At 44.5% G+C, this 26,730-nt stretch overlaps 1 protein-coding gene across 6 annotated transcripts in view; it reads right to left on the minus strand.

Moving 5' to 3' along the window:
* The window catches only part of RNF157 (ring finger protein 157), an 84,541-nt gene that overhangs the window by 42,179 nt on the left and 15,632 nt on the right, over window positions 1–26,730 (minus strand). For all 6 annotated transcript variants that reach the window (XM_047832581.1, XM_047832585.1, XM_047832583.1 and 3 more), the window contains exon 2: window positions 18,329–18,447. In XM_047832581.1, the coding sequence (XP_047688537.1) occupies window positions 18,329–18,447 (119 nt within the window). The remainder of the gene's footprint in view (window positions 1–18,328; window positions 18,448–26,730) is intronic.

Raw genomic sequence — 26,730 nt, forward strand, 5'->3', positions numbered from 1 at the left:
CTCTCTGTCTCAAAAATAAATATAAAAAAAACGTTAAAAAAAATAAAAAATAAAAATAAATAAAAAAACAAAAACAAAAAACAAAAACAAAAACAAATGATGTACATACCTTAATTTAAAAGTATTTTATTGCTAAAGAATGCTAACCATCTTCTGAGCTTTCGGTAAGTCATAAAATCACTTATCCCAGATCACCACGGCAAATACAATAATGGAAAAGTTTGGAATATTGTAAGAATTACCAAAATGTGACAGAGACATGAAGTGAACAAATGCTGTTGGAATGTGCTCGACGCGGTGTTGCCATAAACCTTCAATTTATTTATAAAAAACTCAACGTGTGCCAAGTGCAATAAAGAAGCACAATAAAACGAGGTACGCTTGTGCTTAGAAAAAAGAACGTACAGGGGCACCTGGGTGGCTCAGTCGGTTAAGCGGCCGACTTCCGCTCAGGTCATGATCTCACGGTCCGTGAGTTCGAGCCCCGCGTCGGGCTCTGTGCTAACAGCTCAGAGCCTGGAGCCTGTTTCAGATTCTGTGTCTCCCTCTCTCTGACCCTCCCCCGTTCATGCTCTGTCTCTGTCTCAAAAATAAATAAACGTTAAAAAAATAAAAAAAGAAAAAGAAAAAAGAACGTACAAATGAAACGTCAGCAACTCGATCTCCCTCTCTTAACTGTGAATCCCGAAGCACTCGGAGTAAATACAGTTAGGATGCATCTCACTTTGTTGTGACCCAGGAGAATTATTCTAAATGTGCCACTTACTCTATTGGAATTCTCACTCCTGGGAAGAGCAAACTCCCAGGGAGGTACGGAAGTTCCTACCACAGTGACTGGTAGGCTCTTTGAGGTTCTCAGCTTGTGATTAGACGGAAATGGAAGAAGACCCGGGCTCAAGTAAACTGAGAGTTAGGCAAGCTCTCCTCTTGCTGTGGCCCTGGCGGCCGAACACACAGGACTTCTGCAGCATGACCCCAGACAGCCATGAACCAATGAAGAAAACAAAGCACAGGTCTGGGACGAACAGACTCTGTCCTGCAGCGAGACACATGCACCCGTTGCTGGGGAGCTGGGATTAATGGCTGTGACCGAGGGCCGCCCGTGACCGAGGGCTGCCCATGCAAAAGCCAGGCTGATCTCCCACCTCTCCCACCACCACACTGGGATCTGTGCCTCTCCAATGGTGCCTGTCCACAAACAGGGGCTCCCTGAGCTACGTGGAGACCAGGCCTCAGAGAGAATGCTGGCCTATCAATGAACCCCCGCTCCCTTCCAAGATATATTCTTTTTTTTTTTTTTTTTTTTTTTTTTTTAATTTATTTTTGGGACAGAGAGAGACAGAGCATGAACGGGGAAGGGGCAGAGAGAGAGGGAGACACAGAATCGGAAACAGGCTCCAGGCTCCGAGCCATCAGCCCAGAGCCTGACGCGGGGCTCGAACTCACGGACCGCGAGATCGTGACCTGACTGAAGTCGGACGCTTAACCGACTGCGCCACCCAGGCGCCCCAGATATATTCTTTTTTAAAGTCAGGCTTATTGGGGCGCCAAGGTGGCTGAGTCAGTTAAGCTCAGGTCATGATCTCGCGGTCTGTGAGTTCAAGCCCCTCATCGGGCTCCGTGCTGACAGCTGGGAGCCTGGAGCCTGCTTCGGATTCTGTGTCTCCCCCTCTCTCTGCCCCTCCCCCGCTTATGCTCTGTCTTTGTCTCTCAATAATAAATAAATGTTAAAAAAAAAAAAAAAAAGCCAGGCTTATTGAGACATGATTTACATCAAAAGTAAAATTCACCCTTTTCAGTATGCAGTTCTATGAATTTTGACAAACACATACAGTTGTGTAACCACCATCATAATCAAGATACAAAACATTTCCACCACCCCTAAATGTTTCTTCATGCCCTTCTGTGGGCACCCCCTCCCTGCACCCCCAGGCCCTGGCAACCACTGATCTGTTTTCTATCCCTATAGTTTTGCCCTTTCCAGAATGACAAGACATATTCTTTACAACACTTACATAAAATAGCCAAAGGCCTCTTCCAACTCGCACACAACGCTGTGTGTTCAGTTGCCTTATGACCCTCTTGCGTATGCTAGGAGGGAGAACCCAGGGTCTGAGGCTTACAAAGGGCAAGAAAATTCACTGCAGCTTGAGAAGCCTACACATGGTCTCCTGAGAGCAGGACACATCCTGGTGGGAGGGGGAGCCGCTCTTTAAAGTCCAAAAACAAAGGCCTCATTTTAAACTGTCCCTGTGTAAACCTCCCAGCTTCCTCTTCCCTGACTGCACAGCATTAGACACAACTAGGTTTCCTTCTGGTTTAGATGAATTTCTGGGTTAAAGGAAAACGTGAATTACTGTGGCTGGAACTGGATAGAGATGAGTAAGAAAATTCTGCTAGGCTAAGAAGCTTGAGTTTCAGTAGAATATTCTTCCTGTCAGATCTGGCTTGACCTCACACTGAGTTATTTGGGCCTTGCAAAAAACTGAAGGTTTACTGAATTCTGCAGGAAGCGCTCAAGACCTAGGCTGGTCTTGGGTTAGGGTTGAGGTTAGGGTTCTTTGCACACAAAGGAAATAATTATGTGACCTGATAGAGATATTAGCTAAAGCTACAATCATACTGCAATGTAAAAATATATCAGATCAACACACTGCATACCTTAAACTTACACAATGTCATACGTCAATTATATCTCAGTTAAAATACATAAATTAAAAGAAAGGGAGAATGAAAGGCAAGCAGAGACTTTGTAAATATAAACATATATTTACATATATCTATCTGAGAAAGGACTCCTATTTTCTTAGTATTTCCTTACCAAGAAAGAAAAAGCAGATGATCTCGTAGAGAAATCAGGTAACCTAATGGAAAAGATTTGAACGGACACTTCACAAAGGAGGAATCCAAATGGCCAATAAACAAACATAAAGGTGCCCGTCCTCATGAGTCATCAGGAAAATGAAAATTAATTCTTGGGGCACGTGGGTGGCTCAGTTGGTTAAGTGTCCAACTCTTGATTTCAGCTCAAGACGTGATCTCTCAGTTCATGAGATGAAGCCCCACTCTGGGCTCCGTGCTGACAGCGTGGAGGCTGCTTGGGATTCTCTCTCTCTCTCTCTCTCTCTCTCTCTCTCTCCCTCTCTCTCTCTCTGAGCCCCCCCCCACTGTCTACCAATTTGTGCTTTCTCTCTCTCTCTCAAAATAAATAAATAAACATTTAAAAGAAAAAAGAAAAACAAAATTAATTCTACACACCCACCAGAATGAGAAAGAGAAAATACGAGGTGCTGGAGATTTCTAAACCATGCTGGTTGGAGTAAAATTGGTGTCAAAACAGCTCTGGGAAACGGTTCAGCAGTTATCCACAACAGCGTCCTCCCGTGCCCTGGCAATGCCCATCCCAGGTATACTCGGAACAGACGTGGGTCCATGCGTGCAACAAAATACACACAATGGGATGGTCACAACGGCACTATTCGCGACAGCCCAGAACAGACGGCCGAATGCTGTAAACCGTAGGGTGGATAAACTGTGGTGTACTCACACAGGAAACACACATGCAACAAGCATAATCGCTACATGCAATGAGGTGAGCAAATCTCACAAACATTGAGTGAAAGGAAGCAGACATAAAAGGGCCATATGCACGGTTCCACGGACATAAAGATCAAATCAGGAAAGAAGAGAGGACAGTGGCCAGGCTGAGTTACAGGTAGTGATAGGAAGGGGTATCAGGGCAGCTTCTGGGAGGCTGGCCCTGTTCTAGTTCTTGATCTGGATGCTGGTCATAGAGGTGTGTGGGCTTGTGAAAATCAGGTGTACATACGATGTTACCTTTCAGTGTATCCGTTATACTTCAGGAAGCATAATTTTTACTTTTATTTAAAAAAAATTTTTTAATCTTTATTTTTGAGAGAGAGACAGTGTGTGAGCAGGGGAGGAGCAGAGAGAGAGGGAGACACAGAAACTGAAACAGGCTCCAGGCCCTGAGCTGTCAGCACAGAGCCCGACGCGGGGCTCGAACTCACGGACCGCGAGATCGTGACCTGAGCGGAAGTCGGACGCTCAACCGACTGAGCCACCCGGACGCCCCCAGAAGCATAATTTTAAAAGGACAAACCAGCCTCATGTAAATAGATCCAGAATGATCTCCAAGATGTGCTATTCGATTAAGAAGTGAGAAAAAAAAAAACAACCAAGGGCTGAAGTGGGAATGGGGTGTGCAGTGACGCTCTAACACCCGCCTCCACTCCCTCCCGTCATTCCCACTCTCCAGCTGCTGAGAATGTTGGCCACTGACAGCCCACTGCGGCTCCTTCACCAGGAATCAGGAACCAGAGCCTCCTGGTCCAAGAAAGTGCCCTGGACTTCCCCTTCATCAGACCACCACAGGGCAGTCAGCAACCAGGGAGACCTGGGCAGGGCATACGAAAGGCCAGGCCCCTTGCCTCAAGGTAGGGCGACGCTGTGACCCAAGTTGTCCAAAGCTTCCCAAGGAACCAGGCCGAAGCGAGTGTCTACCAAGACCCCACCGTTGTTCAGTTTTGCTCCCCTGCCCCATCTGGCTTCTGCTGTCCCCGTTCTCAGGACAGCCTTCCTTCAATAAACAGATTTCACAAAGGTCTCCGTCTCACGTTTGTTTCCAGAGAACCTGGTATCAGCAGCTGCCTAAGGAAGCGGACTCTGCGGGTGCAAGTTGGGGGTAGGTTACCTACCAGCCAGATGGCAAGGAGGACCCATCCCCAGACACGGTCCCTGGCGTGTTATGGTAAGTGTACCACTGGCTGGCTTACGGGAAATGCAAGTGAAATTGTTTCCATAAAACTGTAGAAGTGGGTGGCTATTATTAAGATCCATCCATTCACCAAAACGGGAAAAAGTCTCGGACACAGCACTCAACAATTTAAAGCCAAGTAGGACAGGCAGTCAGCCTCCTTTGGCAAATTTTAAAGACCGCCATTTCCTGCAGCCACAGGGACCTAACTTTAAGGAGTGGAGGACAAAAAGAAGGCTGTGCTCTTAGCCCAGGTAAGTCTATGAAGGCAAAGTCAGGGATCTGATGGGGAAAGAGTGGCCTCTAAGGCTTGAGAAGGGGATATCTATGTACACTCACTGGAGAACCATGAACCCCAGAGTCCCTCGACTCCCTCTCCTTGGAAGACAGGCGACACGGCGCTCTCACACAAGACAAGCTCCTTACAAGACAATGCTTGCCCTGCAAAGGACCTGCCCATCTTCCGTCTTCCCTCATGGCCATAGACCATAATTAGGGTCAAATCTCAGCATTATTCACTTGGGGCCTGCTAGGCCTGCTAAGGGTGGGGCGGGGGGGAGGGGGGGTGGCACGCGGATTTTTATGCCAAAGATGTGCAGGCCCAGGCTAACACGGACACAGATAGGACTAGAAGCATACGTGGGAGTGGTCCGAGGGCACTGGGGCAAGGGGTGTGGAATATAAAGCTGGATGAGGGACAGCCCACTGGTTACGGGGACATTCTCTCGTGACGCAGAATTAGCACCTTGGCAAGCTCCCTGGGTCTAACGTGCTGGGGAAGGTGGCCTCTTGGGAGCTTAGAAAAGCAACGGACCATACTAAATGATATCAGAACTGGTGCAGCAGTCACCGGAAGAAAAGATCAAAGGCTTGCAGGAGCAGGTACACTAGGATGGGCCTGCCACACAGGAAAACCCACCAGCTGGCCATGTCCTGTGGGGGAGCCTAGAAGAGTCCAGTTACCAAAGCCTAGACGCTGCCACTCACACTGGTTGCCAACGTGAATCCTGCCTCACGTATCAGGGCCTTCCTCTTCCTTGGCCCTGCGACCCGAGACGAGACCTCCATCAAATCTCATTTGGACAACCGGCTCTCCTTTACCTGTCCCCACAACCCCCTAAATCATCTTCTACACTGTCATCTGAGTGATCTTTCAAAATGTGTATTATATGACACCCAGTTTAAAACCCATTAGTTGGGACACCTGGGTGGTCAGTTGGTTGAGCATCCCCACTCTTGATTTCGGTTCAGGTCATGATCCCAGGGGTTGTGGGATTGAGCCCCAAATTGGGCTCATGCTGAATGTGGAGGCTGCTTAAGGTTTCTCTCTCTCTCCTTCTGCCCCTTTCTCCCACTCATACTCTCTCACCAAAAAAAAAAAAAAAAAAAAAAAAAATTTTTTTTAAACCCATAAAACCCATTAGAGGTTCCCCATGGCTACCGGAGAAAAGTCCGAAGCCTGCAGAAAAGCATACAAGGTCCCTCCGTCTAGGCCTGGCTCCACAGCCCTCTGGATGCTACACTTCAGTTAGATGGAATCATCTGGAACACACAAACCACCTTCCCTTCTTTAGATGCCTTTCTGCCTTTGCTCATCAGCCCCTCCTCCGACACGTTCAGGTTTCCTGGCTCGTGGATAAGTTCCTTAGGGCAGGGACTGCATTTGCTCTGCCTTTGTGTCTCTCGTGTTCAACATTAGTCTGGAATGTCACAAGTGTTCAATAAAATGTTAAACGAAGGAAGGAATGATTGAGTCAGTCAATCAACGATTTGTGTCACGGGGAGGGGAGAAAACGATCAACGGCATGCTGTAATGATTAGTAAAGAAAACTGTATTCTCAACCAGTACAGACACCAAATTAAGGCAAGAACAGAAAAGAAACTATTTCTTCCTCTTCCTTCTCTACTTCTCCCTTTTATAATTCTCTTCCATTTATAATCCAACCTGATTTTGAAATACTTTTTTTTTAAGCTTTATTTATTTATTTTGAGAAAGAGAGAGAGAGAGAGAAAGCACGTGAGAGACGGCAGGGAAGGGGCAGAGAGAGAGAACTCCTAACAGTTCTCTTGGGGCTCGAACTCACCAACCATGAGATCATTCATCTGAGCCAAAATCAAGAGTAGGATGCTTAACTGACTGAGCCACCCAGGAGCCCCTTGAATATAGAGAAGGTAACCCACTAGCAGTCAACAGCTACTAAAAACTACTGTTCCTCATTCATCTCCAGCCAAGTTTCTTCTCCAGAGAATTTCTCTCCTTTCTCTCATAATCTCAGGTTACGCTACAACTGCCTTCTATAGCTTCTCTTCATATTACTATACCCTGAAGTCCGCACACCAGACAGATAAAACCACGATCCCTGTCTTCCATCTCAAAGCAAGGCAGTACGTCTAACATGGAACATCCTGTTTCACTAACCTTGGCCAATGCAGAAAATGTAGCTAAAGGAAGGAGCAAATGTAGTTGATGTTTTTTTGCATTAAAAAAAAAAAAAAATCCAGGCAGTAGTTGCAAACTATCTTCCCCAAGATACTTATAATTTATCTGCACAAAGCTGTTATTTAACAAAGTAATACAGATGCAATCGGGGTTAGGCACGGGGAGGTGGTGCTGGCAACATTCCACTTTTTGATCCGGGTGGTGGGTACAAGGGCGTCTGTTTACGGTTTCTTTAAACTGTAGGCATATGGTTTATATAGTTATGAATATTTCACAAGTCACAATAAAAAAGCGAGAAGAAAACTCATAGGAAGTAAATTAAAAGGAGTTGTTTTTTTAAAAAATTTTTTTTTTCAACGTTTATTTTTGGGACAGAGAGAGACAGAGCATGAACGGGGGAGGGGCAGAGAGAAAGGGAGACACAGAATCGGAAACAGGCTCCAGGCTCTGAGCCATCAGCCCAGAGCCCAACGCGGGGCTCGAACTCACAGACCGCGAGATCGTGACCTGGCTGAAGTCGGACGCTTAACCGACTGCGCCACCCAGGCGCCCCTGGAGTTGTTTTTTTTAAAAAAAAAAAAAAAAAAAAAGAAAGTAAGGGGTACCTGGGTGGCTCAGTGGGTTGTGTCTGACTTCAGCTCAGGTCGTGGTCTCGCAGTTCATGAGTATGAGCCCCGCATCAGGCTCGTTGCTGTCAGCATGGAGCTTGCTTGGGATTCTCTCTCTCTCCCCCCCTTCTCTTTCTGCCTCTACCCCGCTCACAAGATCTCTCTCAAAAAGAAATAAGCTTTGTCCATCTGGGTGACTCAGTCGGTTAAGCATCCGACTTCAGCTTGGGTCACATTCTCACTGCTTGTGAGTTCGAGCCCTGCTTCGGGCCCTGTCCCGGCAGCTCAGAGCCTGGAGCCTGCTTCAGATTCTGTGTCTCCCTCCCTCTCTGCCCCTCCCCTGCTCACAATCTCTCTCTCTCTCTCTCCTTCTCTCTCTCTCAAAAAATAAACGTTAAAAAATTTTTAAAAACAAGGAAATTCTGACACCTGCTACAACATGGGTGAACCTTGCAGACATCATGCTAAAGCCAGACACAAAAGGACAAATACTGTAAGATTCTACTTATATGAGGTAGCTAGTCAGATTCAGAGACAGAAAGTGAAGCGTGGACGCCAGGGGCTGGGGGTTGGGGAGAATGGGGTGTTAGCGTTCAGTGGGTACAAAGTTTCAGTTTTACAAGATGGAAAGTGTTCTGGAGATCGGTTGCACAACAAGTTTACCGCTGAACTGTAGGCTTCAAATAATTAACATGCTATGCTTTATGTTATGTGTATTTTGTCACAATTTTTTAAAAAACTATTAAAGCTCACTTATTGAACTGAGCAGTATGGTCACCTCTGGGAGGAAACTAGGAACAGGGAATTAATAAGGAAGCAGGAATATTAATAAGGAAGCTATTTTTTTAATACTTAAGTAAGGGGTGCCTGGATGGCTCAGTCAGTTAAGCATCCGACTTGGGCTCAGGTCACGATCTCACGGTTCAGGGGTTCGAGCCCCACGTCAGGCTCTGTGCTGACAGCTCAGAGCCTGGAGCCTGCTTCGGATTCTGTGTCTGTCTCCCTCTCTCTGTCCCACCCCCACTCATGCTTTGTCTCTCTCTGTTGCAGAAATAAACATTAAAAATAAACAAACAAATAAATAAATAAATAAATAAAATATTTAAGTAATACTGTCTCTAAAGCCCTAAACCATATTTAAAAAACGGGATTTTTCATTCTCCAGTTCAGGCGTTTCATAGTCTGGATTTTCTTTTACTCTCAGATTATTAAAAACTAGGCTGTATCCATCATGAATCAAATGGTTCTAACAGTGAATCATTGCACACTGGCACCAAGAGGATGAAGCCACCTGATTCCATATTCCTCTTCATGCTTATTCTGATCTTGTTACTGTTCTCCACAAGCCCCCAACCCCACTCGGCAAGCCACACCCTTTCTGTAGTTCACTAAACAATTAAACCATTATTTTATTAATTTCCTTAATTTTCCCACTCTATGTATTTTCCTAGAACTGTCTCCTTTCCTGCTCAGCGGTGGGCCCTTTTCCCATTTTTTTTTTAATGTTTATTTATTTTTGAGAGACAGAGAGTGAGCAAGGGAGAAGCAGAGAGGGAGACAACAGACTCCGAAGCAGGCTCTAGGCTCTGAGCTGTCAGCACAGAGCCCGACGCGGGGCTCAAACCCCACGAACCGTGGGATCACGACCTGAGCCTAAGTCGGATGCTTAACCGACTAAGCCACCCAGGCGCCATCCCCCGTTTTTTTTTTTTAATGTTTATTTATTTTTGAGAGAGAGAGAGTGAGCAGGGGAGAAGCAGAGAGAGAGGGAGCCCTTTTGCTATTTTTACAAAAAAATTTAAATGCTTCTATTTTTAAAAAAATTTCAAATTCAAATATATATTCACACAGAAAAATACAAAGTCAGGAGTATGTACCTCCCCTCACTGATGTAGCCCGATTGTTACCACTGTTAACGGGTAAAATGCATTATTCTCTTATGTATTTTATGCACCTACAAATATAAATACACAAAAAAGCACACAAATACACATATATTGTTATGCACTGTAATTTTTATCAGAAATGAAACTGGATTCTATAGGATACATAACAACTTGCTTTTTTCAGCACACCATGTGGTCACAGACGTATTTTTATCTCAGTGGGGTACAAATCTACTTTATTTTTGGTTGAATACCAGTTCTTAGTGTAGACACACTATAATTTCTTTAACAACTCCTGCCTGATGTGTGCGCAGCCCACGTGTCTGGTGTCAAAAACGAGTTAGCATCGTGGCAGAATATTGAGAGAAGAGGAGTAAGTTGCTCCTTTACTCAGAGATTCAGAGAAATGAAACAGGTTGGCTAAAGGGTATGCAGAACTGGAAATGTAATAAATATGGCCAAACCAAATGCCAAAGACAGCTGTAGTACAATTTGTAAGGGAAGGAGGAAGGAAAGACAAGAGCATGCAAAAGGCAAGTAACTCAATCTACAACACACACCCACATACACACAGAAAAGAGGCACGTTCCTGTCATGGACTCTCATATCAAAATTCTTATGTTAAAGCCCTAACCCTCAATGTGACTATATTTGGAGGGGAGGCTTTTGGGAGGTGATTAGGGTTAGGTGAGGTCATAACGGTGGGCCTCTCAAGATGGGATTAGTGCCCTTATAAGGAGGGAAGAGAGAGAGCACTTTCTTTCTGCCAGGTGGGGACAGAGCAAGAAGACAGTCACTTGCAAGAAACCCTCACCAGAATGAAATCTGCCAGCACCTTGATCTCGGCCTTCTTGCCTCCAGAACCTTGAGTGATGGATACCTGTTGTTTAGCCCCCTAATTTATGGTATTTTGTTTTAGTAGCCTGGGTAGACCAATCCAGGCTCTAAGGCAACGCATGCCAGGGTACCTGTATTGTGACCCACCTGTCTGATTACACTGGGGCCAGGGCACAAACGAAACTGCAGATAGGGGGCGCCTGGGTGGCTCAGTCAGTCTGACTCTTGATTCAGGCTCAGGTCACGATCTTGCAGTTTTAAGATCAAGCCCCAAGTGGGGCTCTGCACTGAGCATGAACCTGCTTGGGACTCTCTCTCTGCCCTTCTCCCACTTACGTGGGCTCCCCCCCACCGCCCCAACAAAATAAATAAAGAAATTTTTTTAATGTTTATTTATTTTTGAGACAGAGAGAGACAGAGCATGAACGGGGGAGGGGCAGAGAGAGAGGGAGACACAGAATTGGAAGCAGGCTCCAGGCCCTGAGCCATTAGCCCAGAGCCCGACGCGGGGCTCGAACTCACGGACCTCGAGATCGTGACCTGAGCTGAAGTCGGACGCTCAACCGACTGAGCCACCCAGGCGCCTGGAAATATTTTTTAAAAAGAGTAAAACTGCAGGGGCTCCTGGGTGGCTCAGTCAGTTGAGCCTCCAACTTTGGCTCAGGTCATGATCTCACGGTTCATGGGTTTGAGCCCCATGTTGGGCTCTGTGCTGACAGCTCAGAGCCTGGATCTTGTTTCAGATTCTGTCTCCCTCTGTCTCTGCCCCTCCCCCACCCATACTCTGTCTCAAAAATAAATAAAGATTTTAAAAAAATTAAAAAGGAGTAAAACTGCAGATAAAACCCACACATGGTATCCAGTTGAAGTGCTAGCTGTCCCACAGAGGCTGTTCCTCGTGTCCTTAACTACGCCCTGCCTTCGGTTCAGACTGCCCACTGTCCTGGAGTCTGAACCATCTTTACCGTTAACGCCACTGTTCTAGTTCAGGCACCGTGTATCTTCCTTCCTATCTAAAACAAACCACGACCTAACTGGTTCCTTATCTCTTGTCTTTCCAATTCACTCTCTACACCGTGAGATGATTTAAAGAATTAATTTTCTGGGGGCACCTGGGTGCTCAGTCAGGTAAGCGTCCAACTTCGACTCAGGTCATGATCTCAGGGTTCATGGGTTTGAGCCCCGCGTCAGGCTCTGTGCTGACAGCTCGGAGCCTTGGAGCCTGCTTCGGATTCTGTGTCTCCCCTCTCTCTGCCCCTCCCCTGCTCACACTCTTTCTTTCCTTCAAAAATAAATAAACATTTTTTAAAATGTAAAGAAATTCAGTAACAGTAGGGTGCCTGGGTGGCTCAGTCGGTTAAGTGTCTGACTTCAGCTCAGGTCTTGATCTCAAGGTCCATGAGTTCGAGCTCCGCATCAGGCTCTGTGCTCACAGCTAAGAGCCTGGAGCCTGCTTTGGATTCTGTGTTCTCTCTGCCCCTCCCCCCAAATAAATAAACATTAACAAAAAAATTAACTTTCTGGGGGTACTTGGGTGGCTCAGTCAGTTAAGCATCCGACTCTTGATTTCGGCTCCAGTCATGATGTCAGTTATAAGATTGAGCCCCAAGTCGGGAGCCTGCTTAAGACTCTCTCTCTCCCTCTCCTCCTGCCCCTCCCCAGCTCATACACACGCATGCTTTCTCTCTGTCTCTCAACAACGAAAAAGAATTAACTTTCTGAAAGGCAAATCAAATCATAATAGCTGTCATTTTTGGAAAACTTAAAAATATATCTGCAAGATAGGTATTTTTATAGATGGGGAAACTGAGGCTCACTGATGGCTAATATGTTAACCAACACCAAGAAGCTACTCAGTGGCAAAGCAACTCATGACTATGACCTTCTTTACTGCCTTAGAAAGAAAGGCATAAACTTCTCAATACGACCCTCATCGCCCTTCCAACATGGGCCCAGTCTGTCTTTCCAGCCTCACCTCCCACCAACATACCTCATGACCCAATCCTTACAGCCTGCTCACCCTTCTGGAAACCCAATCTTAGTCGCTTCCTCACGTTGCTTGTTAATTCTGCCTTAGTGACCTTCCTGACACCCACTAGGGAAATCCTGCTCATCCCACCCGGTTCAAGGAGTCGTCTCTCAGAGCCAGCGCCCTGGGTGGAAATCATCCTCACTCCCCTCTGCTCCCAGAGCACTCTGGCCCTGTCTCTCACACAGTCACACAGGACTTACCGGAACACATCACAGTCGGGAGCAACCTGTCTACCCCATCATACCGCGAGCTCCTCGGGGCAGGGGCAAGCCTTCTTCATCTTTGCACTCCCAGCTGCTAGCGCAGTATATGACCCACAGATATTTACTGAACAAATGAATGACCGTGACGGACACAACGCTCTGTATGGCCCAAACTCTACTTTGTAAATGGATACATTGCCAAGTTGTGTTAAATAGCTTGCTCTCCCTGCACACCTGTGGATAAAAGGGCTGAATTTACAGAGACTTGACGGAAGTACAGCTTTTAGGTGTATCTCTGTTGAGGGGGAATAAAGACCCACCTGTGCCTACCTTGATTCTTACGGCCAGCTGTGCAGCCCTGGCTGCAGGGAGCAGGACACAGAACCCGTGTCAAGGGGGTCTGGTGACACAACACGCGAGATGGCGCATCAGAGGCCGGACTGGAACTCAGCTGCTTTCCTCTAAGGCGAGATGATAGATCTGAACTCAGGTAGGGTCGAGGTATCACTTGATTCTTGGACAATCCTGAGGTCACCACGCCTCTAAATAACTTAGAGTTTTAGCAGTAATCTGCCTCAACAAAAGAAGCCCTCGCTCAGTAAAGGAGCAAAAAATCAGCACCAGCTCTTCCACCCCGTAGGAAGGCGAAGGATGGTCTTTATTTAACATTTTACAATGGTGATGTACAAACACAGGGATCTCAGCTCCTCTATATATGGGGACCAGAACAGAAAGACCATCAGAAGCCCTGTTGACCGCTTAAGACAATTACTTAAAAACCAGTGACTATTCTCTCCACGCAAAACTATCAGTAGCTGCAGAAATAACCAACCTGAAAGGGTAGCAGTACAGCCAACATTGTTTTTACCCTGGCTTCTTTTTACCCAGCAATCCCCAGACATTCTTCAAGCATCACATTCCCATAAAGTCAGAACTATCCCCCTTTACCAGTGGGTAATCTGAGAGCCTCAGTGATAGATTTGCCAAGGTTGCAAAGCGTCTACTGGTTAAGATGTAAACAAAACCTGAAATCTTGACTCCAGCCTCTCTTCAACCATCCATGTCTATGCACGCTCTAGTTCATTAAATCTGACCCCTGGGACTTGATACTAAATTTGACGTTGACGGATTATCCCAAGTGGGAGATCGGTAGGGCTCCAGTAAAAACTACAGGCTGAGTGGTGCGTTTGCAAGCAGTATTCTTTTTAGTTTGACCATTCAGGAATGACAGGAAATACCACAAGTCCCACAAGCCAGGAAGTCTATGGCACTTATATTTTATGTAACAATTTATTTCAACATCTTCCACTCCTTATCTTCATTCTCCCTCGAAGGAGGAGCTGCTCGGTGGCTTTAAAAGGTTGTTCCCGGGGTGCCTGGGTGGCTCAGTCGGTTGGGCGTCCGACTTCGGCTCAGGTCATGACCTCGCAGTCCATGAGTTCGAGCCCCGCATCAGGCTCTGGGCTGACAGCTCAGAGCCTGGAACCTGTTTCGGATTCTGTGTCTCCCTCTCTCTCTGACCCTCCTCTGCTCATGCTCTGTCTCTCTCTATCTCAAAAATAAGTAAATGTTAAAAAAAAAATTTTTTTTAAATAAAAGGTTGTTCCCTTTCCTCCGCAACCGGATGCCCACGTACTGACCCTGGGGGACATGTTGCTAGAGAGTAGAAGTCAAGTCCTCAGAACTCAAGCTACAAGTCCATGTTCAATCTCTGGGCCGTCCCCCAAACAGGTATGATGTGCAGTAACGACAAAACACAGAGGTCAGACCAGCAGATGGAATATACACCAAACAGCAGCTCTCTCAAGGGACACTCAGAGAGAACATGTCCCTGCCACTGGGTCTACTTTTAGATCTCTGTCTGCATCTCACAAATTACACTTGATGATCTACTAGGACAGACTCACAGACAGGATATGCACAGAGTTCCTGAGCACACGTGCTCTGAATATCAGAAACCGGAGTGCTTCAGGCTCTGGGGCTGGACGGCTAGGTTCAAATCCCAATTCAACCACGTACAGGCTTAGTGATCCTTGTTTAAATTCTTTGCGTCCATGTTCCTCATCTGTCAAATAAGGACCTTCCTCACCAGGGTGTGAGGACAAAATGACCTAACATATATGAAGAGCTTAGAGCAACCAGGCCTGACAAACAGTAAGTGTTCAATGAATGTTAGCCATGATCATTATGAAATAACGTGTGGGGAAAGAAAAGGAAATGTGCCACGTTTGTTCTGTATACCTTCTTTTTTTTTTTAATTTTTTTATTAATGTTTTATTTTTATTATTTTTGAGACAGAGAGAGAGTGAGCCAGGGAGGGGCAGAGAGGGAGGGAGACACAGAATCCAAAGCAGGCTCCAGGCTCTAAGCTTTCAGCACAGAGCCCGAAGCAGGGCTCAAATTCATGAACCGTGAGATCATGACCTGAGCCGAAGTCCGATGCTTAAACCATTGAGGCCCACAGGCGCCCCCTGTATACATTATTTCTATATATATCTGAAGTTACTCCAATTTGCTTTATTAACCTGAAATGATGATATCTCCTGAAAACATCTGCTCTTACAACATTAAGCATATTTAATGATGACTACATAGAAACAACAACCAAAATGTCAATACTCCTTTAGAAAAAGCCTCAAACTTCAGGTCAGGGCTGCTCTTTAGGGCTTCAGGAAGACCTCAGTTCTTCACAGGCTCACAGAGAAGCATAAACAGGGCAGCTGAACCAGGAGTCTGCCAGCCAGAAAAAACCTCAGTAGGAACCAAAAGAAGTATTTATTTGTTTTAAAATAATCTTTATGGGGCACCTGGGTGGCTCAGTCGGTTAAGCGTCCGACTTCAGCTCAGGTCATGATCTCATGGTTTGTGAGTTTGAGCCCCACGTCGGGCTCTGTGTCAACAGCTCAGAGCCTGGAGCCTGCTTCAGATTCTGTGTCTCCCTCTCTCTCTGCCCCTCCTCCACTCGCATTCTATCTCAAAAATAAATAAAAACATTAAAAAAAAATCTTTATGGTCTGAAAAGGTCAAAATTAAAAAAAAAATAATAAACTATTCTCACACAAGAAGAAAGACGAAAAGAAAGGAAGTAATTGACGTAAAAAGAAAGGGCCATTTTTCAAGCACGAATTGACTCCCAGGGAGGGAGGTACAATTCTTACCTGTCTCTGTCAAAACAAAACAAAATAAAACAAAACACCAAAGATTCTTCTACTCTAATTGCTAAGGCACCAGTAACAAAATCAGAGAGCGGACATTTGGTGAGCATGAGCTGGCATGACCGAATACGAAGCAAGAAGGATGTGGTATTTTGAAAGCACTCCTGGTCTGCGAATTAGGGGAGGGGGTCACTCCAGATAGAAAGGGAGAAACCAGTGAAAACCCATCATCAAAATATGTTTTTTAATTAAAGCTCAAGATGGGAGACAGTCACTGGATGAATCTCCCTAAAGGAAAAAAAAAAAAAAATTCTCCAGGTCACTTATCTACCTAAAAGTCTTCAATATTCCCCACAGCCTACAGGTAAGAGTCAAAAGCCTTCGGGGTAATGCAGCCCCCACCTACCTTTCCAATCGTGTCTCACCATCAGGAAATGTCTACTCCTGCCAGCCTGGCCTCCTTATTTGTTCCCGGGAGGAACAGACCATGCTCATTTCAGCTTGGTGTCCCCAGCGCCCATCACAGTACCTGGCACACAGCAGTCGCTGGGTAAAGGTTTGCTGATTTGACAACAACGGGAAAACATTCGGGCCTGTGCTCTGCACCCGCTCCTGGAAAGCCCCTTCCCCACCCGTCTGGTAAAAGCCTAGGCCTCTCCAAAGGCTCGCTCAACACCCTCCGCCTCTTCTCAACACGAGCATGAGGGGGTCAGGCCTGCCGTTCTCCTCTCCTGCTTGCAAGCCCCACAGCATCCAATCACTTCGGACCTCTCCAGCTATTTACGCATCTCCTGTTCCTGTGTTTCATCGGCCCCACTGACCCAGGAGTTTCTGGAGGAAGGCAGGGCTTTTTGAAGCAATGAGAAGCAGTGGAAAGGTCATCGACCTGTGGCCAGGCAGACCTAGTTATTAGAGTTTGGGAAAACTTTATGTAAATAAACACTTAGAACAGTGCCTGCAACAGAGCATGCACTTATCATTGGTCATTTCTTGGAACCTCAGTTCTCTTGCTTATGAAACGGGATTAATAATTGGGGCACCTGGGTGGCTCAGTCGGTAAAGCGTCCGACTTCTCAGGTCACGATCCCACGGTCCAGGAGTTTGAGCCCCCGCTTCGGGCTCTGTGCTGACAGCTCGGAGCCTGGAGCCTGCTTCAGAGTCTGTGTCTCCCTCTCTCTCTGCCCTCCCCAACTCACACTGTCTCTCTTGGTCTCTCTCAAAAATAAATAAACATTAAAAAAATTTTTTTAATAGGATTAATAATAAATCTTCTGGTGCCCCTGGCTGGATCAGTCAGCAGAGCATCAACTCTTGATCTTGAGATCATGAGTTCAAGCCTCACATATTAGGTATAGAGCTTACTTAAAAATTAATAACAATAAATCTTCTGTCAGGTGGGTCTTACGAAGATCAGGAATAATGTCTGAAAAGTCTCTAGGACCTTCCTTAGCCACTCACTAGCCATATGGCAGGCTATTCTCCCAAAGCCTCGGGCTGGGTGCGGAGAGGATGCTACATACGTTTATGGAATGAGCTGAATGAACAGAGACATAGCCTAGTATCAATTCAGATATGAAGGGAAACCTTTTCAGTCATTCATTCAACAGCTCTTTAAGGGCTTGTCAGTATGTATCAGGCTTTGTTCTAGGTGCTAGGACGCAACAGTAAAAATAGTCCTGACCTGTGAAATATACATTCTAAATTTTTTTTTTTTAATGTTTATTTATTTTTGAGAGAGACAGAGACAGAACGCAAGTGGGTTAGGGGCAGAGAGAAAGAGGGAGACAGAGTCCGAAGCAGCTCCAGGCTCCGAGCTGTCAGCCCAGAGCCCGATGCGGGGCTTGAACTCACGAGCTGTGAGATCATGACCTGAGCCCAAGTCGGACTGAGCCACCCAGGTGCCACCCCCCCCCCCTTTTATTTTAATTTTTTTTTAATGTTTATTTATTTTTGAGAGAGACAGAGACAGGATGCGAGTGGGTTAGGGGCAGAGAGAGGGAGACACAGTGAAATTTACGTCCTACAAGGAAGGGCAGATAAAAAACAGAGGGTGAGACAGAGAAATACAAGCTTATATGGTATTAAGTGCTATGAAGAAGAGAAAAAGAGGTGGCATTTAGCAGAGACAGGAATCTTTCGGACATCCAGACATCGGGAACCTGTGAGATGTCTTCCCCCTTAGGCAGACTCCCGCAGTCTTTCCAGGGGTCAGCCTCTAGTGACTGGAGACCCAACGCCAGCCAAGGGGCTGTGGCCTGGCTCCCAGGGACCCTCTCAACTCACACCGAGCTACAGACACCTCTGAACCAATGATTACAAACTTATTTTTATAAGACTGTTTGTATTGGCCACTGAAGCCCCACGTGGAAATAAACAGGTCATAACCATACCGCTACTGGTCTGTTCCCCAGAAAGTTCAGATCACTGTTCTCTCCAAATAGGTAACCTTCGGGGTGCGTGGAGTCAAACTTCTCTCCTCCCATAATGAAGTGGCTGGCAAAATAGCTTCCTAGACAGGGAGACACAGAGACATCAAACAGAAACCAGTCAAACTAAACCAGGTAAAAAAACTGACTCGAAAAAACGTTAATCCTTCCAACAAATAATCAGTGCAACAGTTAATAACTGTTAGGGATTTCCTCTTGATTTGGGACAATGGCACAAAGTACGCCAAACCATAGCAGCGAAAACCCAAGCTACCAACCATAAATAGATGAATTTTCCTTTTAACGTTGTTAATCGAATCCTTATTATGACCTGTCTGTAATACCATCAGCCAAAAGACCAGAAGGCCCCACAATGCACATTAATGAACACGTGTACGTATTTTGTCCCTGTTTTTTTCCCTTAAACTTGAAGTGGTTATTTTCTATCCCCTGTATATTCAGGGATCTTAACTATAGGCACCAGCATGTATACACACACATACATTTCTCTGCCTGGATCTTCCTACGCCAGTTCATACCTAAACACACACGTCTCAGTACCTGCCCACTGCTACATACGTAATTCCATAACCCTCTACAATGAAGGCTCTTTCCTTTTCACATTTGCTTCAAAATGGTTGTTGTTGTTGTTTTTTATTGAGAGAGAGAGAGAGAGAGAGAGAGGACACATAAAGGCGGAGACAGAGAGGAAGAGAGAGAGAGAGAGGGAGAAGCAGGGCTCACCCAAAGCAGGGCTCGTGCCCATCCCACGTGGGATTCGAACTCACTCACTGTGAGATCATGACCTGAGCCAAAGTCACATGCTTAACCGACTGAGCCACCCAAGTGCCCCAAGATGATTATTAAAATGAATTTATATAATACAACTGTCCTTGGGGGCACCTGCGTGGCTCAGGCGGGTAAGTGTCCGACTCTCGATTTCGGTTGAGATCATGATCTTGCAGTTCATGGGACTGCGTCAGGCTCTAAGCTGACAGCACAGAGCCTGCTTGGGATTCTCTCTCACCCCCCCTCCCTGCCCCTCCCCTGCTCTTGCACTCACACTCTTACTCTCTCTCAAAATAAATAAATAAACATTTTTTTAAAACATAGCTGTCCTTGGGGCTCCTGGGGGGCTCAGTCGGTTGAGCGTCCGACTTCAGCTCAGGTCATGATCTCACACTCCATGAGTTCGAGCCCCACACAGGGCTCCGTGCTGACAGCTCAAGAGCCTGGAGCCCACTTCAGATTCTGTGTCTCCCCCTCTCTCTGCCCCTCCCCTTCTCATGCTCTGTCTCTCTCTGTCTCAAAAATAAATAAAAACATTTTAAAAAAATGAAAAAAATATATATATATAGCTGTCATTGACTTTACCTACCAATTACCACACAGATTATGGAGTTCGACAGGACAATAGTTTAGAACTATGAAAAGACACATGTGCACACACACACACACACACACACACACACACAAAACACACACCCTCAGTCCCAAATTCACTAACGGTGTGAATGGCCAGGGTTTCAGAGACATCAGTCATGTCTTGGCCCCACCTTGACTCACGAGGAAGCAGGGATATTTTTAACACTACAGTAACTAGAGGCAATCAGTACTCAGGGGTCAGAATCCCCATCTGCCTCATCCAGACAAACTGAGGAACTGTACCAGGACGTGAGGGCACTGATAAGTCACCAAGGGAGGCTTAGGTAACACTGCAAATTCCACCTGGAAATACTTTCCAACCTAGACTTAAATGAGTGCCTCTTAACATAAATTTCTTTTTTTTTTTTTAAGTTTATTTATTTTGAGAGAGAGGGAAAGTGGGAGGGAGGAGCGGGACGGGAGAATCCTAAGCAGGCTCCGCGCACTGTCAGCGAGGAGCCCGATGTGGGGCTTGAACTCACAAACCGTGAGATCACACCCTGAGCTAAAATCAAGAGTTGGACGCTTAACCGATTGAGCCAGGCAGGCACCCCAACCCAAATTTCCATAATCTAATTATCCCATGAAGATAAGCCATCCGAAGGAAAGGATTTATCCCCCAACACGCCTTCTCACTGCTCTCCTCACATACCCCAATTCCTGGATGAATTCAAAAAACGTATGAAATGGTGAGAGGCTTCGTCGTTATCTGTCACACAGCAAGAGTACAGATACATTTTCTAAACCAGTTTCAATTTTAGTATAGATACATTTTCTAAACCAGTTTCAATTTTTGTCGAAGGTTTATAGCACACTAAACACAGTGAGATTCAGCACTTTCAGCTGTGAAAAAGCCATAGGAAGGAAGACAGAGAAGCAAATTCCAACAGAAAAACTGAAGCACACGTTCATTCGCGGGTGTTCTTCCCATGCAGCTTTACAAACACTTATTACACGAGGCAATGTGGATAAAAATCACTCACCACAAAGTGAGGCGATTCTTTAATTGAACAACAAGTAGGAAAACATTATTTGAGAGAAAAAGCGGCCAAAATCAAAGCATCACTGAGGAACTCGCGAGAGTTACCCACCAAAACCGAAAAATACAAAGTGTATGTATCTGCGGTGACAGTGCAATTCATCATTTGGGAAAGCTTAATTATCAATTATTTATGTCTCGCACTTGCAAGCCCTATTTTCCAAGTGCATAATTTATAGAGGGGGGAGGTGCCGAGTTGCCCTAAGTAGAAGCTGCCTTCTCAAACAGTGGAAGTCATTTGTTGTTGAACCTTTAGCAAAATATATTTTCTATACGTTAGAGACTATATAGTTATCATCCATTCGCTGACATTTTCGAAGTTAAAGATTTTGGGGCGCCTGGCTGGCTCGATCGGTGGAGTGTGCGAGTCTTGATCTCTGGTCAGGAGTTCGAACCCCACGTTGGGGAAAGAAATGACTTAAATAAATAAATACCATAAGATAAATAAAAAGTTAAAGGTTTCACGCGGAGGGGATGGCTTGCCCAAGTCATGAATAAAGAATGGAGAGAGGAAGGTTTGGTGTCTGAACTGTACTGTTGAGTTCAGTATGGGACACGCTGAGTTTCCAGTACCTGTGAACAGTCAGGTGAGGGATGTAGGGACAAAGAAATCCAGATAACCAACTTACCGATGGTAGTGATTATCCTAGCAAGAGAAGAGCACTGATGTCTTGGGGGGTAAAGGGCTAAAGATGGTGACAGTGTTCTTTTTTTTTTTTTTTTTTTTTTTTTTTTTGCCATAACATTAAAAGAGAAGAAATTACCAAGAAAGTAGGGTACAGCTAGCTGTACCTTTGCCTTACATTAAAAATCAAGAGCACAAATATACACAGATTTAACATTAGGGTCAATATATCACAGGTGAAAAAAGGACTTCTGCGTTTCAGTAGAAGAGTCGATGTAAAATTCCTTTAAAAAGATGATCTCCGGGGGCGCCTGGGTGGCTCAGTGAATTGAGTGTCCGACTCTCGGTTTTGGCTCAGGTCATGATCTCACAGTTTGTGGGACTGAGCCCCGCACTGGACTCTGTGCTGACAGTACTCTCTCCCTCTCTGCTCCTCCCCCCAACCCGTGTGCATACATACGCGCGCGCGCTTTCTCTCTCTCAAAAATAAATAAACCTAAAAAAAAAAAAAAAGATGATCTCCCTTGGTGCACTTAACATACAAATAGCTTCTCTGTTAAAAAATAATAATAATAAGCTTAAAGCAACCAAAACTTTGCTCGTTCCTTTCTTTCAAACGGACCCCTGTAATAACTTGCCCTAATTAGACTGGCAAGAAAGAGCAAATCTGCCTCTGCGGCCTGGATAAAGCTTTCTGTCTGTCTGCCCAGCTGTCTAAAGGGACAGATCAGCGCACAGTCATGTGCCGCTACCGCATCAGCAGACGGTAACGCCGAACACACTAACGGTCTCTGAAAACGATGCCTTTTGGCATATTTGTGCACAGTTTCACTTTTCAGCATGAACTACACTCTAAAATCAGAAATGGTAGGGGGGAAGGACCGGACTCAAATACTTTGCCTGTTTGCTAACAGGAACACACATGACTAATGGATAAACTGCAAGCTTTTCATTATGAGTTAGCTAGAATTTCTTAATCAGAATTCGTATTCAAATTCTTTGTGGGCTTGAAGAAGGTATATCTTGTGGTAATCATTTTACGAGACAGACGTGTGTCATCTCATCGCTTTGTACACCTTAAACTTATACGACGTTTTATGTCAATTATGTCTCAGTAAAGGGGGAAAAAGAAGACACATCATACACGGATCTCCAACATTATATTTAAAACACAGCACGAGTGGGAGGGAGAAGGGGGAAATGGTGTTTAATGGGTATAGAGTTTCTGTTTTGTAAGAAGAAAAAGTTCTAGAGATCTTAACACTACTGAATTGTACACTTGAAAGTGGTTGAGATAATAAATTTAATGCTACATGATTTTCACTACAGTAAAGAAAAAAATAATAATAAGGTTTGGTCCAGAATGGCCAACACTAATTCAAGTTCAGGATTAAAGGAAAAAAATATTAAAGAAAAAAAGGCATCCAGGCAAAAAAGTAAAACTATTTCTAAGGGAAGAAAATTACACTAGCACTGTTCCTCCAGATCAGGGCTGTCCAATAAAAATATAACACAAGCCAAAAGTGCAAGCCCCCTACGTAATTTTTAAATTATCTAATAGCTGCATTTTTTAAAAAGCAAAATTAATTGTAATATATTTTATCTATCCCAATATTGGATATCCCAATATCCCAATAGATCCAAAATGTTTTATCAACATGCAAATCAGTGTAAAAATTATTAACAAGCTATTTACATTCTTTTTTTTTTTTTAAGTATGGAGTCTTCAAAATCTGGCACATATTTCCTACTGTTTACAGTGCATCTCATTTTGGACTGGCCAGGTTTGGGTTTTTTTAATGTTTATTTATGCGTTTTGAGAGAGTGAACGAACAAGCAGGGGAGGTGCAGAGAGAGGGAGAGAGAGAGAGAATTCCAAACAGGCTCCACACCATCAGCTGACATGGGGTCGTGAGATGATGACCGGAGCTGAAACCAAGAGTCAGACGCTCAACCAACCGAGTCACTCAGGCGCCCTTGAACTTGCCACATTTCAAGCGTTCTACGGCTACATGAAGCCAGTGGCTGCCACAGTAGAGAGCACAGCTCCAGACACTATTCCTCATCCTCCGATTTAATCTTTGTCACTATCAACACTTTCTGGCTCTACAAAAACTTCAGAGTAATTCCAAAGGAACTTGTATAGTACCGAAGGAATCCTACCCTATCAAAGACAACTTTTGAACCAAGAGCTCAAATCAGTATATTGACTTCAACTGTCCACAAAGAAAAATACAACTATTTGTTCCTTATGTGAAGAAGAGAAAAACCTCAGTTTTTCTGAGAAAACTGGTTTTCTGGTTTTCAGAAAAACCAAAGACAAAAACCTCAGTTACAATTCACTATCTTAAACAATTTGCCCAATGAATTTAAGCTATTGGGCCATATTCCGAACATCACAGTGAAATTAAATATTGCTCAATTGATTCCATAATTTACATCTGATCCAATGAGACATTCTGATATATGCCACCAAACTGCTATGAACTATAACATCACACAATAAAGAACAATTAGACCCACTTCCCATTTTCCTGCAACTCTGTATGCCTTTTATAAGATATACATATATCAAATCATCACATTGTTCACCTTAATCATCATGGGTACCCTATATATTAACAAAAACTCTAATTTAAAAAAAAAGGTGGGGGGGGAGCTGGCTGGCTCAGTCCCTAGAGTATGTGACTCTTGAGTCAGGGTTGTAAATTTGAGCCCACGTTGGGGGTAGAGATTAATGAAAACTAAAATGTAAAAAAATAAAAACTGAGCCCGGGTGGCTCAGTCTGTTAAGTGTCAGACTTCGGCTGAGGTCATGATCTCACAGTTTGGCAATTCAAGCCCCGCATCGGGCTCTGTGCTGACAGCTCAGAGCCTGGAGCCTGTTTAGGATTCTCCCTCTCTCTCTGCTCCTCCCCCACTTGTGCACAATGTCTCTGTCTCTGTCTCTCTCTCAAAAATAAAAAATAAACATTAATAAAAAAGATTTCAAAAAATAAATAAGAACTTTTCTTTCCAAATCCATGAAATTACTGAAATGTCTGCCTACAGAAACCAGGCATAGGAAAAAAAACCCCAACTGTTTAGGCCTCTAAGTAATGGCACATTGCAAATCAAAGATTTTAAACTCAAGTCATGGAAACTTTATATTTTACAAAACGCACAAAACTCAAAGATGAGCAAGCAAAAAATTTTGATAATTTATGTGGAGTAAATGATAAAGTAAAACGTATTTGGGATTTTAGCCCCTATCTTAGGCTAAGTGGGAGTTTTTATTGAAGATTTATAAACAATCTTCCCTTCTTTTTGCATTTTGAACGATGTCACATAAAACAACTATTCTGCCTATAAGTGAAAAATATTAATCTTCAACTTAATGGAGGTGTATGCTTGATTATTGCAAAAAAATGGAATTATATTTAAAAATAACTTTAGGGGCACCTGGGTGGCTCAAGGTTAAGCATCAGATTTCGACTCAGGTCACGATCTCCCAGTTCATGAGTACAAACTCCTCATCCGGCCCTCTACTGTCAGTGCAAAGCTGGCTTCAGATCCTCTGTCCTCCTCTCTCTGCCCCTCCCCCATTCTCTCTCTCTCTCTCTCTCTCTCTCTCTCTCTCTCTTTCAAAAATGAATAAACATTTAAAAAAGTAAATAAAGGGTGCCTGGGTGGCTCAGTCAGTTAAGTGCCCGACTTCGGCTCAGGTCATGATCTCAGGTTTGTGAGTTCGAGCCCCACATCTGGCTCTGTGCTGACAGGTCAGAGCCTGGAGCCTGCTTCGGATTCTGTGTCTCTCTCTGCCCCTCCCCTGCTCGCTCCCTGTCTGTCTCTCTCTCTCAAAAATAAATAAACATTAAAATTAAATAAATAAATAAATAAAATAAAAATTAAAAAGTAAATAAAATAAATTAAAATAACTTTAAAAATAAAATAATAACTTTATACAAAATTTAAATATGAGAAAATTGGGGGCGCCTGGGTGGCGCAGTCGGTTAAGCGTCCGACTTCAGCCAGGTCACGATCTCGCGGTCCGGGAGTTCGAGCCCCGCGTCGGGCTCTGGGCTGATGGCTCGGAGCCTGGAGCCTGTTTCCGATTCTGTGTCTCCCTCTCTCTCTGCCCCTCCCCCGTTCATGCTCTGTCTCTCTCTGTCCCAAAAATAAATAAACGTTGAAAAAAAATTTAAAAATAAATAAATAAATAAATATGAGAAAATTGGCTATAGGAATCCTATTAGGTTTCCATGTATTTGAAAAAGCTTCATCTACACAATATTTAAATAATATACTTTAAGCTTTTGGTCACAAAAATGAAAAAACAGTTAACAAAAGTTTTCAAACATCTCTAACTATTCAATTCTTTAAAAAAAATTTTTTTTTAATGTTTATTTATTTTTGAGAGAGAGAGAGAGACAGATTGTGAGCAGGGGAGGGGCAGAGAGAGAGGGAGACATGGAACCCAAAGCAGGCTCAGGGGTCAGAACTGTCAGCACAGAGCCTGATGTGCTGCGAGCCGTGAGATCATGACCTGAGCCGACTAATGCTGTTCACTCAATTCTAATGCCACAGCACTACTTTTGTTATTTATGCTTTTATTCACTAAAAAAATTTCAAAGGGCACCTGGCTGGCTTAGTAGGTGGAACGCAGCGACTCTGGATCTTGGGGTTAGGAGTTCGAGCTCCATGTTTGGTGTAGAGATTACTTAAAATAAAGCCTTTTTATTTTTTTTATTATTTTTTTTTAATTTTTTTTTCAACGTTTATTTATTTTGGGGACAGAGAGAGACAGAGAGAGACAGAGCATGAACGGGGGAGGAGCAGAGAGAGAGGGAGACACAGAATCGGAAACAGGCTCTAGGCTCCGAGCCGTCAGCCCAGAGCCCGACGCGGGGCTCGAACTCCCGGACCGCGAGATCGTGACCTGGCTGAAGTCGGACGCTTAACCGACTGCGCCACCCAGGCGCCCCTAAATAAAGCCTTTTTAAAAATTACACAAATAAAACATATCCTTTGCAAAAAATAAAAATCAAAAATACACAGAAGCGCGTAACTTAAAAAGTGATAATCCAACCCGATTATCCGTTCTGTGAGATGTAACTCTGCTATTAAGAATTGGTTTGTGGCCTTCCAGGTTTTCCTACACAGATATAAACACATTCGGATTTTCTGTTTTACTTTGTCTTTTAATTTAATTGGAATATACACATATCGATCTGCAAGGGTTTTTTTTGTTTTTTGGGGTTTTTTTGCCTATCGCACTCTATGCATCTTTCCATGTCT

This window comes from Prionailurus viverrinus, chromosome E1 (assembly GCF_022837055.1).
Source record: "Prionailurus viverrinus isolate Anna chromosome E1, UM_Priviv_1.0, whole genome shotgun sequence".
Classification (NCBI taxonomy): domain Eukaryota; kingdom Metazoa; phylum Chordata; class Mammalia; order Carnivora; family Felidae; genus Prionailurus; species Prionailurus viverrinus.